The sequence below is a fragment of the Chroicocephalus ridibundus genome, chromosome 4 (assembly GCF_963924245.1).
Source record: "Chroicocephalus ridibundus chromosome 4, bChrRid1.1, whole genome shotgun sequence".
Taxonomy (NCBI): Eukaryota; Metazoa; Chordata; class Aves; order Charadriiformes; family Laridae; genus Chroicocephalus; species Chroicocephalus ridibundus.
Window position 1 is genome coordinate 16764342 of NC_086287.1, and position 14490 is coordinate 16778831.

The following is a 14490-nucleotide window of genomic DNA, read 5'->3' on the forward strand; positions in this document are numbered from 1 at the left end:
TTCCAAACACATCATTCACCTGCTACCACAAATAGTTTCTTCTGCATCTAAATGCCAAAAACATTGCACATTTACCTTGCTTTCAATTTGGCGCCAGCTTTTCAATCCTGAAGACAGCGCTGCCCCACCCATGCAGCACAGACTGCACCGGAGCAGCTGTTTGGTGGGGCAAAGGGGGAATTCAGTCTCCATTTCATCATCAAGGATAAAAATTCCCAGCATACTTGAATTATCATTCCGCTGAAGCAAGGCTGATGGACCCATTTCTACAGCTTCTTCTATTGCAGAAGAGCAGGAGAATGGGACCCAGTTGGTCTCCCACTTACTGACATCGGCCACTTTTTCTAGCACGAGAGGCATTAGACAACATCCCACTCAGGCAATAATTATATCAAGGGAAATGATATATCTCACCTACTCATTGTAATTAGTGATACTACATCTAACAATTAATCAGCCAAGTCTGGATAGTTGAAAAGAAGAAGGAACGAAATAAAACAGCGGATCAGCTTTTTTGTATGTTACATTAAACAACCACTGCAAAACCGAAACAACTATACATTTTGCGACACAAACCAGAAATAACTCTTAACTATGGTGGACCATCATAAAGATACTTATGATTCACTTGGGGACAAACTAAGCTCAGACAAACCTTAACAACTGGACAAGAGAGGCATTAACTTCCAGACCATAAAAAAAAATGACTCAGCAAAGAAAGCAAGAGAGAGTTGAAATAAATATCCAATGAAAAACAATGCATTTTACAGACATCGACATTACAAAGAGGTTCAATTTTCCTCTTACAAATGAAATACTTGAGAGCAACAGACGTTTCCAGTGGCTCAGAAAACAAATTTAATTGACACTTAGAATGAAGGAAAGCATACAGGGTGGTTTTTTAAAAAGAAAATTTATTACAAATCTGTAGGTTTAAGAAAATATCCCAAAACTGTCAAAGTAGTATGAAAAATGCTGTCATCCTATTCACAGTTACAGTTACCAGTTTTCTCCAATAAACGTAGCATACAAAAATTGATAGAAACCATAGCAATTCTTTTTGGTGACACAAGTCAGATACTTGTAATGCTAAATCCCCTGCCGACAACTAAGGTGCTGCTGGCAGTCCAAGGGAACGATTAAATTGGACTATTTTTGAAAACCAGAAGTTCGGATGAAAAGGCTATATACATATACACATACTGTATTCTACCATGTGTACAGGTAGCTCAGGGCAAACAAAACATGGCCCAGCACAACACTTAAAGTCTATAAAAACCCGGAGAGCCAGGGAATGTGTGTATATAGCATTAAGTTATTCTCTATGCTCTGTTTCCCATTTTCTTTTATATCCCAAACCTAATAAAGACCAATTGTTTTCCACTCTCATTTACAGAAAGAGTGAAGCTGATGTGCTCCCATGCTGTCTTTTCAGACAGAGGAAACATTAGCTGCAGTGCATGCAGGCAAGTGATCTAAAAATGTAATGCGGTTAAAACATAGCATAATTAAAGTGGGACTTGTAGAAGCCTGTAAGACTGAATTTACTGCAAGTGACCTAAGACCTTAAGCTCCCCTGAAAAGCCGAGGCTAACGTGGCATTTCTAATGGCATTCGCAGATAATTCATAAGACACATGAATGAGGAAAGAACTGTCTGATACACATTACATTCCTAAACTGAAGTACAGTCTGCTTTAAAAAAGCAGAAAGTTTGCAAGTATGCCATGGATTAAATCCAAACCTGCCCTACAACTCTAACTCTGGGTAACTGGCTGCAACGGTTGGAAGCTGCAGCGTAGACCATTGGTAACCATATTCTCAAATCCTTTAAACTGCACAGGACCTAGACGCCACAACTCAGAGCTGCAGTGTGGAAGAGGCTTCAGTGTAAGAAGTGTGAAGATTCTGAAGGAGCAGGATGAAACATTTCTACTACAATACCTGCTTAAGATGATCTAAAAGAGAAAAAAAAACAACAAACCAAACAACTCTGTGTAATTTAACTCTGTCTTTACCAGGTGCTTGAAGTTTCTTAGACAGAGGACATCTGGGATTTCCCACTGGTCAGTCCTCCTTTTGCCAACAGCAACTTGCAAGAAACCAGCATCACTTCAAAACACTGCTCAGTGCATTTCATTTGTTTTGCTGTTTCAACTTAAGTTGAAAAGCACAGAATCAACAGTTATTCCAAGAACACTATGCTGCAGAAGAGCAACTAGAAATCAACAGTCTCTCATCACCAGAGCAAACAGGATGGAAGATGCAGAACTGAATTTACAGTAATTTCCTTCCCCATGCAGACCAGGTTAACCCTAGATTAATCAGGGGTACCCGGAACATTTCTTAAAAGCCACCTGTTGGTAAGGAGGTTGCCTCATTCTCCTGCATTTACTGAAAACTTGATTTCTGAAACACCATAATGAAACAGTCAAAAATCTTCATTCCAAAGAAGGAAAATATTTAATGTACATTCTTAGGCGTGAACCTTCAGGCTTGGGAAACGTTTTTCTAGACTGTCAGCAAGTGTCTGATCAGCCTCACGCAGAACTTCAAGGAAACTCTCCACCTGGAAATAAATTTCAAACACACACACACACAAAGCAAAAAAAAAAAAATTAAAAAAAGCAAAACTTGCAAGGAACACAGAATTCTTATACTTGGTATAGGGGGTCTTTCTACTCCTTTACTTTCCCCCACCAACAGCAGCCACTGCAAAGAATAATGGAAAATACTCCACAGTAGATACCTTCCTCCTAAACCCCACGATTTCAGTTGGTGTAACTTTTGAAACATTATCGCCTTCCCCAAACTCTTATTTTATTGTTTAAAAGTATATTAAAAAGCTCCCTATGAAAAATATTTAGAATAATTATTCTACACAACTGTACGGGACAAGTTTTCAGCTAGCATAAAACTGTGGACGGCTATTAATTTCAGCACAGTTTGACCCTTATATCAGCCAACAGCCAGAGCTTTGCCTAGACTGAAGTAAGCCAGAAGAGACAGAGAGGGTAACACTGTCTAGAATGGCATATTTCCTGTGTCTGAGCAACTCTGTCCTACCTCTACATCCGATTCTGAAAGGCCTTGCTACCCAAGTAGTATTTTTTCAGCTACATTAAAGACCTCGTCATATACTCACTGATGCGAAATACAGAGGTAAGAGGTTCTGAAATGCACAGGAACATGTCTGTTCATTTAAATGTCCCTGGTGTAGTCCTTCTAACGTATTTTCCTGGAAAATAAAATGAGAAATATAACTAGCATGTCATGAACAGCTGTGAAAAGAACAAACTCAAAATTCTGCACACAGTGTCTACAGTATGTGCTTCATTCTCAAAAATGGGTGAAACAACCAGAACTTAAGAGTTGTCAGAGGATGCCAGACGTAGCTAATACAAAAAGGTGTGAAAGTTCACACACCTTAAATCTCTTAATCTGAATGCTCCCATAATAAAGAAGTCCAGCTGAGCAGGTGAGTTTATATATTGATACTCTTTCCTTTTCTTACATAAATTGGCTTTCATTCAAAAGAAATGGTGACATACACCTAGAGAACTTATCATAAGAATCTTGTCCCTGAAACCAAGATACAGCTCAGAAAACCTGTGTTCCTGCCACCTAACACACAAGTTGCTACACGTCTTCAGATTGATTCTCTAATGAATTTCCAGTATGTAGCTTCACTTGCCCAGAAAACCACCCACATTAACAGTAACGTCTTTTTTCTTACCTACCCTGCAGAAATCCCTCTTAGAATTTCATTTATTCTTACCTTGGTCAGTTCTTGAAGCATATTGGAAAGTAATTCACAGCAAATATCCTTCAAAATTTTTAAATGGAAATCCTCCTCATTTAGATCAGCCCTTCCAGTCTCTTGTTGCTCAGACTCCTTTGAGTTATCAACAGATCTCTTCCCATAGCCCTCCATGTATTGTAAGATACGAATCAAGCTCCCAATCAGAGGCATATCTAATACAAAGTAAGAAGAAAATGGAAGTTTAACACTGAAAATTTTCCCCCAATCTTTTCAAGGCATTATAATTTTGAAACACACTGCAAGATTTTATACAAAAGCTATAATAGGAATGTATATTCTGATGGTGTTGTGTTTTATCAAAGACTGTTTTAAAGAACCAAGTGGAAACGTAGCAGAAAACCCAAACCATGTTATCTGCAAGCCAACCTGTATCTACAAAAAATACATGCCAGTAGTAAGGAACATGAGAAGGAAAATGTCTCTAGTAGCAACTCAGAGAGGCTAGTATGTTAAATTTGCATCCAGATAATTCTATCTGATAAACCAAACACAACATCTTTCTGCTGTAGATGACCCTGACTCATATTCCCAAGAAAAGGCTTTTAATTCTAAAGACTTGTCAATGGGTTGAGAAGTAACAAGTGATAAAGATGGATTTAAGTAAGTGCAGAATCTCCCTCTACTAAAAAAAAAAATTACTATCAAGACATCATATTTTAGGAAAGTTGAATTCTGCAATTTTCATTAATTTACCCCATGGGAAAGACTGAACAGAATCCCCAGATTCTATTACTGTAACTCTTCAGAGATATCCAGTAACTGAACTTTGAGCTAGCTGTGATTTTGAGTCACCAGTAAAAAGCCTTACTGTATTCAAACATGTAAGTGAATTCTGTGTTCTGAACTGATCTCTAGTAAGCAGTAATAAATTAACCACGTTTCACCCCACATACATGAATTCAATTGTGAAAATAACTTTAAAAAAAAAAACAGAAAAAAAGCAAGACTTGCTTTTCCTCATCTTGGTGGATTCTTGTTCTGTCTGCGAAGCAAACATAGCAGACAGCACAGACAAAATAGAGGCCAATACAGTCTTCTGCTCCTGCACAACGATCGGTGGATCATCTGGCTGGCAAAGTTCGTGGCAAACAAGGTCATAAAGCAAACTCCAAGTCTCTTTTCCCCCATCAGGAGCCTGCACTTGAGAAAGAAAGAAAGAGAACCCACCAACCCATCAAATTTAATCTAGGTACACGAATTATTTCTCTCCCCATTAAATATCTGATGATCTAGAAGTTACTGCTATTCTTGATCCTATCACATGTAGCAATTCAAGTGTCTTACCAATAGCCTGAATACCCTCATCCACTGTGGTCAGGAGCTGCAAAATATGCATATAAACATCGAGTCCTTCCGGATTATCTGACCTACACAGAACAAACAAAAAACAAAGAGAAACTAAAGATCTGATTACTGAGTTTATGTTCTCTGTGTTTTGGACACACAGAAGACTATGAGCAATCAATGCCATTCCCTTTGCTAACAAACTAGTTGACTCATTTCAAATGGTAAATACAAGGAAATGTATTCTAGTGATCTGTCAAGCTATGCAGCTCCCACTGAAATCAAGATGTTCAGACACAGGCCTTAACAAGGTTGTAAGAAGTCTCCCCAGCCATGAAACCAAAAAGAAATCCCACATACCGGACTTGTTTGGCTGCTTCAAGTATACAAGGCACAATCTTAAAATCTGGAAGTTCTTCGGGGGAATCATCTACAGATGGTCCCACAGATCGACAAGTGCCATTTTTAATCCAGTTTAACATTAGTTCTTCATCTAGATCAAAGAGTTTGTCCACCACTTCACCCACTTTTACCAGCAATTCCACTACACAAACAGAATGCAGAAATTTCAACAAAACTAAAAACAAAGAGCAAAAATTAGCTCACAAAATGCACATTTATAAAAGCATTCAGAGTAAATTCAGTGCTGAAATATATTAGTTTCGTTCATGACCTACTAATGGTCACTATATTTATTTCCTTTTTGCGGCACAGACCAGCAGAAGAGTTGGATAAGTAGGGACTGTTGTTGGAAAGCCCACAGACACCTTCTACCTTAGCATGCCATTTATACAACAGGAACTTTATTCTGCAAAGAGACTTCAGGCTCCTGAAGAGTCATAACTTCAGCTTCCGAAGTAAGATTTTCCATGATTTGTCCCTAATTATGCAGTTTTCTGCTAACCTTACACCTGCCAATCTGCATTTTACTTAAGTAGATCTGTGATTTGAATTGGACAAAGCAGGATTTCTCAGCACTCTCATAAAAAAAAAAAACAAACCACAACCAAACTGAAAAAGCTAAATCATTAGGATTCCTAGACAAATGATAACCGCTGTTACAATTCAGTTGGATGTGAAAAATAAATGCTATTCAAAGCATTTCCATTATTAGGTCCTTGGTGTGGTTTTTGCTACATTAGGGGCAAGAGAGATTTTTGCACCGCTGACTGCATACCCGAAGTCTGTGCAGTATTATGCTGCCGTTCAGAGTAACTGAATCCTTCCTCCAGTTCATGTTCCTCAATTATGGTAGTTTTAAAAATGGAAAATACATATCTGATTTGAAAAAAAAAATTAAATGAGGTCTTATTTCAAGGCTCAAAAATTACATATGTATGTCCCATAAGGACTATGTCCTTTCCTTTACTGTGACAAATAACAATTTCTTCAATTAGACTTATTTTTATTCCCCCATAGAGTTTTCTTCTTCATCTATGGGTGTTTGTCTGGTTGGTTTTACATGTATTTATAAACCTGCAAAGGCAGGACAAGTTTATTTTGGTGTCCTTTAAATTCATGAGATTTACATTATTTTAAAGAAATTCTGTACTTCCAATTGAAAATATTCGTCATTGAAACTGCATACTTCAGTTCTTATTTTTTTCTGCAAACACACACTGATTCCCAATTTGTTTTGGCAACTTACCATTTGTAGAGCTGGACATGATAAAGCAAACACAGTCATACACGGAAGGGTTTTCTCGGATTCTCTCAACCCAGACATTGGCCACCTCTGGCTGGGAGAGGCAAGTTAACAACAACCTAGACAAGAATTGCTCATTTAACACATCAGAAGCCAATTCACTGATTTTAGCTCTACAAGCATAAATAATTTTAGCTCTACAAGTGTAAATCCAAACCAATGAGAACGATGTGACAGAAACAGGAACCCAGCTCACAGCAAATCAATTCCAGTACAACGTGGAAATGACAAAAAAATAGGATGAGGGGATAATAAAATAATGAGCCCACTTATCAATTTTCTTCCCAGGCATCAGAACATAGCAGAACTACACTAATGATGCGTTAATTTCTGAAATGTCCTACCTGCTGGTTTCCAGAAGAGTTGGAGAGTCTGAATCACACAAACGTTGCAATAACACTTGGCTTTAAGGAGAAAATGCAAGATTAGATTAGTAAATCATAGAATCATAGAATGGTTTGGGTTGGAAGGGATCTTTAAAGATCATCTAGTCCAGCCCTCCCCCGCTGCAGTGAACAGGGATGTCTTCAACTACATCAGGTTGCTCAAAGCCCTATCCAACCTGACTTTGAATGCTTCCAGGGACGGGGCATCTACCACCTCTCTGGGCAACCTGTTCCAGTGTTTCACCACCCTTATTGTAAAAAATTTCTTCCTTATATCTCACCTGCATCTACCCTCTTTTAGTTTAAAACCATTAACCCTGTCCTATCGCTACATACCCTACTAAAAAGTTTGTCCCCATCTTTCTTATAAGGCCCCTTTAAGTACTGAAAAGCCACAATAAGGTCTCCCTGAAGCCTTGTCTTCTCTTGGCTGAACAACTCCAACTCTCTCAGCCTGTCCTCATAGGAGAGGTGCATCAGCCGGAGAGGTGCATCAGCCGTCTGATCATTTTTGCAGCCCTCCCCTGGACTTGCTCCAACAGATCCATGTCCTTCTTATGTTGGGGGCTCAGAGCTGGACATAGTACTCCAGGTGGGGTCTCACCAGAGCAGAGTAGAGGTGCAGAATCACCTCCCTTGACCTGCTGGCCACACTTCTTCTGACGCAGCCCAGCATATGGTTGGCCTTCTGGGCTGCGAGTGCACATTGCCAACTCATGTCCAGTTTTTCATCCACTAGCATCCCCAAGTCCTTTTCAGCAGGGCTGCTCTCGATCCCTTCATCCCCCAGCCTGTATTGATACTGGGGGTTGCCCCAACACAGGTGCAGCACCCTGCACTTGGCCTTGTTGAACCTCATGAGGTTCACACGTGCCCACTTCTTGAGCTTGTCCAGGTCCCTCGGGATGGCATCCCGTCCCTCAGGCATGTCAACTGCACCACTCAGCTTGAAGTCACCTGCAAACTTGTTGAGGGTGCACTTGATGCCACTGTCTACGTTGTTGATGAAGATATTAAACAGTACTGGTCCCAATATGGACCCCTGAGGGACACGACTTGTCACCAACCTCCATCTGGACATTGAGCCATTGACCACTACCCTCTGGGTACCATCATCCAACCAATTCCTCACCCACTAAACAGTCCACCTATCAAACCCACATCTCTCTCATATTCAGAGAGGGGGTCCTCTGAATCTCGTGACTTAACAGGAAGGTCTCCCTGACAGTTTTGTCTGACCCTGTCCTCTATGCAGTAAATAACCAAGTGTACCTTGCCATCCAATCTTGTTGAACCAGTTGCTTTTACTAACAAACTTTGTTAAATCACTGTTTAATATCAGTAAATATATCACTGCTTCTCTCTTACAATTGACATGCATCACTGCATCCATGACAAACGTGTATGTCATGATCACAAATCCAGAAAAGCAGTACTTATGCCTGTATAAAGCACATATACACTTACCCAAGATTCTCATCTTTACTAATGGACATGCATATGTCTTGGAAACAGGCCATATTTCCTAATATTCCCACACAGATTTCCTGAAAAGTCGAAACAGAGTATAATGAAGCAACTGCAACATATTTCACAATTTTATTTCCACAGCCATAAGATAAAAGTAAGAAAGATTCAAAGATGTTTTCCAGTTTGATTTCCAAGTTCTTACAACCCACCAATTTCAAGACAGATATACAGACCTTTTTCTACAGGATGCTATGAGACTAGCCTAAAATATACTCATGACAGGTACTACTCAAGTATTTCAGTGTTGAGGTGTTCCATAAAAGCAAATACATCTTGAAATCAACTTTGCTTGCATATTCTATGTATACTGTTTTGAAGCTAATCTGGAATACCTACTCTTAAAGCAATAAAGAGTCCTAAGAACAAAAATATCACCATGTAAGTGCAATCCTCACAGATATTCACTTCCTCCCAAAAGAAAGGGGTCTTAATAAAAGCTTCCAGTAAAGCACTAAAAAAAAGTAAAGTAATAATTTTCTGATTGCAGAGATTTTAAAAAAAAAAAACAACACACAAAAAAAACCCAAACAAAACCAAAAGCAGTGCATCCCATTAGGATATTCATGCCTTGACAGTCATTAAAAGAATGCATGCTCCTATAAAGGGGACTGTGAGAGCTCTGAAACACCTGCGGGTGACTGGTGCTAACACAGAATGTCTTGGGAATCTCTCACTTTCAGCAACTTGAAGTTGGAAATCAACCCTCGCCACTCAAGGTTAACTTTTTTATTAACATCCTATTACCTCTGCTAAATTACAGCTGACTCTGTGGCTCTAGCAGCCACTACTTCAAGAAAGTCGCCATGACAACCGATTTGCACTGACTTCCAAATTTTGGTTGTACTTTCAAAAGACAAAGTACTGAACTTTCAAAACCTTATGTGTCTCTAGTCATCTCCTGAAGTAAAGCTTCCGATAACTGCAGAGAAGTGGGAGTTATACCAACACTGAATACCTTTCAAAACCCTGTCTTGAGTCCTAAATGCCAGTGCACTGTGTAATACAAGCTCCAAAACAATATCAAAACAAAAGGGGAAGAAAAAAAAATGCATTAAGTACTGGTGCCTAACAGTTCCCAACCACTAACGTTACTTTTATAGGTCTAACTAAACAAATTCATGACCATTTCTGTTCAATAGCCATGAAACAAGTAATCAGAAAAGAAAGCCAATTGTACTGGGTTTGCATGACAAGGTTTGGTGGCCTGGGGGCTGCAGAGATAGCTTCTGTGAAAAGATGACAGAAGTTTCCCTGTGTCCAAAAGAGCCAATGCCAGATGGCTTCCGAGGCAGCCTCACCATAGGCCAAAATCAAGCCAATCAGCAATGGTGGTAGTGCCTCTGTGATAACATATTTAAGAAGAGGGGAAAAAACCGCTGTGCAACATCAGCTGGAAGAGAGGAGTGAGAATATATGAGAGTAACAACTCTGCAGACACCAAGATCCCTGAAGAAGGAGGGGGAGGAGGTGCTCCAGGCACAGGAGGAAAGATTCCCCCACAGCCCATGGTAAAGACCATGATCAGGCAGGCTGTCCCCCTGCAGACATATCTGCACCCGCAGCCCGTGGAGAACCCCATGCCAGAGCAGGTGGATGTGCCTGAAGGAGGTTGTGACCCCGAGGGAAGTCCGCATCGGTGCAGGCTCCTGGCAGGACCTGTGGCCCCGTGGAGAGAGGAGCCCACACTCAAGCAGGTTTTCTGGCAGGACCTGTGACCTTGCAGGGGACCCACGCTGGAGCAGCCTTGCTGCTGAAGGACTGCACCCCATGGAAGGGACCCACACTGGAGCACACCTTGAAGAACTGCAGCCCGTGGGAAGGACCCATGTTAGAGAAGTTTGTGAAGAACTGTCTCCCATGGGAGGGACCCCACACTGGAGCAGGAGAAGAGTGTGAGAAGGAAGGAGCAGCAGAGGCAACGTGTGATGAACTGACCACAACCCTCATTCCCCATCCCCCTGTGCCACTCAGAGGGAGGAGGTAGAGAACTTAGGAGTAGAGTTAAACCTGGGAAGAAGGGAGGGGTTGGAGGAAGGTGTTTTAAGATTTAGTTTTTACTTGTCATTATGCTACTCTGACTTGATTGGTAATAAATTAAACTAATTTCCCCAAGTAAAGTCTGTTTTGCCCGTGACAGTAACTGGTGAATGATCTCTCCCTGTCCCTACCTCGACCCATGAGCCTTTTGTTGTATTTTCTCTCCCCTGTCCAGTTGAGGAAGGGGAGTAACAGAGTGCCTTTGGTGGGCACCTGACATCCAGACAAGGTCAACTCACCACAGCCAGACTTTACTGTTTTTTTTATAGCAAGCCTTAAAACTAGGTTCGGTAAACTTAGTCCTTCATCAATAATGACATATACCAACTTCAGCATCCCTGAAATACTTACTGATTAGACCACGTTAAAAACTCTGCAAAAAGGCATTTTAAAATTTTGTTTTGTATTTTCTTCTCATCCCCCTAACCTATGCAAACATGCAGCAGGAGGAAGAGGGAGGTATATGCAAATGCACGTACAAAGCTATCTACTATTTCTGTTAATATGGGACAGTTTTTTGACAGCCCATACTTACAGTGAGGCGAGGGCATTTTGACTTGGCAAAAACTCCCATGAATATATCAGGGGCATTGAACTCCTGGAGAAATAAAGCAACATCCTGTGGAGAAAGTGAACAGAGAAGTAAATGGAATTCTACAATTTCCAAACACAAAATCACACCTTTTCTCACAGCACAAGGACTGGACCAAAGAGATGTCAAACTCACTACAACAGAACAGTTATTTCCCAACAGTCAATACCAATAATCCTTGCTTTTCAATGAGAGAAGATCAGCAAGCCCCTATGGTGATTCAGGATGCCAGTGATTTGCTATACAATGAGCCAAAAAGTCACATTTAGTTTCTTTTGCTCTCTATCTCAACAGAAGGTGAGAGGTGCCAAATCAGAATTCAGCAAATACCAAATACAAGGCAAAGGATTACCATTAGCACTTGATCAGAGCATACAAAAGAGTAAGTTTCCTCCTCATATTACCACATTAAACCACAAGATTAGTCCTCTATTTGGGTGTAAAGGACTCATCTTCTGTGTTCATTTAAAATATCTAACAAAGAACCAGGAAATGATAATTTAAAAAAAGCCCCTCTTCCTTGAGAATTTTTTCCAGCATTTAAGCATGTCAAGAAAAACACCAAAAGGTCATGTTAGATTTCCACTGTGAGTCTGCAGCTGAAGTTTAAAAGATGGTTTATCTATCAGAGAAAACTCTGCTTACTACCAGGATGCCTTACAATTGCTAGAGGAAAACACGCCTATTTAGAGAGAGCATCAATATTATGCCTGTAATCAAACTGCTGAAGATACAAGCTATGCACCTGAGTTAATTTCAGCTACAGCTAAAGCACTGTCTTATAATAACTCCAAGCTTTGGTCAAACTCCTGCACACAATACAGAAAATCAACAGGTATGAATATGGTGGCCTTCTATGAGAAGGTCACAACATCAACAGACAAGGGGAGAGCAACTGATGTCATTTACCTGGGCCTGACAAAGCCTTTGACACTGTCCCACATGACATCCTAGTCTCCAAGCTGATAAAATATGGGTTTGATGGACTGACAATTCAGTGGATAAAAGAACTGGCTTGACGGCCGCACCCAAAGAGTGGCTGTCAATGGGTCCAAGTGGAGGCCAGTGACAAGTGGAGTCCCTCAAGGATCAGTACTGGGACCAGTCTTGTTTAACATCTTCGTCAGTGACATGGACAGTGGCATAGCGTGCACCCTCAGCAAGTTTACCGACGACACCAAGCTCTGTGGGGTGGGTGACACGCTGGAGGGAAGGGATGCCAACCAGAGGGACACTGAGAGGCTGGAGAGGTGGGCCCATGCCAACCTCATGAAGTTCAACAAGACCAGGTGCAAGGTCCTCCATCTGGGTTGGGGCAATCCCAAGCACCAATATAGGCTGGGCAGTGACTGATTTGAGAGCAGCCCTGAAGACAAGGACTTGGGGGTGCTGGTAGACAAGAGGCTCAACATGAGCCGTCAGTGTGCACTAGCAGCCCGGAAAGCCAGTCGTATCCTGGGCTGCATCAGAAGTGTGGCCAGCAGGTCGAGGGAGGTGATTCTCCCCCTCTACTCCACTCTCGTGAGACCCCACCTGGAGTACTGCATCCAATTCTGGAACCCCTAGTACAAGAAAGATATGGAGGTGCTGGAACATGTCCAGAGAAGGGCCACAAGGATGATCAGAGGGCTGGGGCACCTCTCCTGTGAGGACAGACTGAGAGAGTCAGGGTTGTTCAGTCTGGAGAAAAGAAGGCTCCGAGGAGACCTTAGAGTGGCCTACCAGTGTCTTAAGGGGGCCTACAAGAAAGCTGGTGAGGGACTTTTAGGATGTCGGCTAATGGTAGGACTAGAGGGAATGGATTAAAACTAGAGATGGGTCGATTCAGACTGGACGTTAGGAAGAAGTTCTTTACCATGAGGGTGGTGAGACACTGGAACAGGTTGCCCAGAGAGGTGGTGGAAGCCCCATCCCTGGAAGATTTTAAGGCCAGGCTGGACGGGGCTCTGAGCAACCTGATCTAGTGGGAGGTGTCCCTGCCCATGGCAGGGGGGTTGGAACTAGGTGATCTTTAGGGTCCCTTCCAACCTTAACAATTCTATGATTCTGTGGCCTCATTTATGCCAGCCAACCCTAAGCAACAGCACCACACAATCCATCAGACACCTGGGGAAAGGTCTGGCAGCCCACTTTGTTTCTTTAACATTTACACACAGCTCTGCTTTATATCCTCAAACAGCAGCACAGCGCTCAGGAGCCAGAATGCAACAGAGGGCCTGCTTTCACAAACTACTGCTGGGCCTAAGAGTACACAAAGTACTTGCTCATCTTGAAAAGCAGCCTTCGTGATGCCAATTCACCACACCTGCTCTGCCTAATGACTCACAGGACACCATCAGAGAAACCAGAGAATAAGCAATACCGTCAAAATCAGAAAGCTGACCGAGCCCATTTAACTCTGTGTCTTCTCCCACTGCCAGGATTTTGACCGAACACGCTCAGCAACAGAGACAAGGCAGAAGCTGCCCAGAGCTGTGAACCACCCTCGATGTCTGACTGCCACACATCGCTCCTACCTCATCCATCGACATGTCCCACACTTTGCAGATGTCGTTCTCCATCTCTTCATCCAGCTCTGTCTGGATTCCCTCGGGGCTCACGGTGGGCTCCGTCTTCTCGGGGCTAATGACCTGAGAGAAAACCGGGGCGGGGGAGGAAGGGCACACGGGAGTACGTGAGCTACGACCGAGAAACGCCATGAAACGCTAACAACGACCTATCGCTTCACTCATAGTTTAAAAAACCTCCACACAAAAGTAGGAAACCGGTGTGTCGCGTGTCCCCCCCCGCCGCTAACGGCCGCACCGCACCCGCCAGGCGCTGACCGTTACCGGGCCCGCCGGCCCCTCCCCTCACGGCCCCCCCGCTCCCCCAGGCCCGCACCTCGATGAGGCGGGTGAGGATGCTGAACAGCCAGTGCTTGCTGTACACCGTGTTCCCCACCGCGTCACCGCCGCCCTCCTCCGCCTCGCTGGAGGGCGGCGAGGGGTTACGATCCATGGCGGCCCGCCACCACCGCCGCCGCCGCCGCTTCAACCGCGCCGGCGCCAACGAGGCGACGGCCAGAGCGGCTCCCGTGCGCCGCCCCACAGCGCCCCCTGCCGGGGCGGGGCGCCGGGAGGCCAGCGCAGGTC

General features: G+C 42.8%; 1 protein-coding gene across 2 annotated transcripts; it reads right to left on the reverse strand.

Moving 5' to 3' along the window:
- Positions 1-726: 726 nt before the first annotated feature.
- SAAL1 (serum amyloid A like 1) lies at positions 727-14405 on the reverse strand. Of its 2 annotated transcripts, none has more exons than XM_063332804.1 (12): positions 14240-14405; positions 13873-13986; positions 11300-11383; positions 8665-8744; positions 7156-7215; positions 6755-6870; positions 5467-5683; positions 5107-5189; positions 4774-4962; positions 3778-3974; positions 3145-3237; positions 727-2568 (listed from the first exon to the last, which is right to left on the reverse strand). In XM_063332804.1, the coding sequence occupies exons 1-12, from the start codon at positions 14354-14356 to the stop codon at positions 2476-2478; spliced, it is 1443 nt and encodes a 480-aa protein (XP_063188874.1). In that variant the 5' UTR covers positions 14357-14405; the 3' UTR covers positions 727-2475. The 2 variants fall into 2 exon arrangements, with proteins under 2 accessions (XP_063188874.1, XP_063188873.1); XM_063332803.1 differs by having other exon boundaries at positions 5467-5650; positions 14240-14381.
- Positions 14406-14490: the final 85 nt, after the last annotated feature.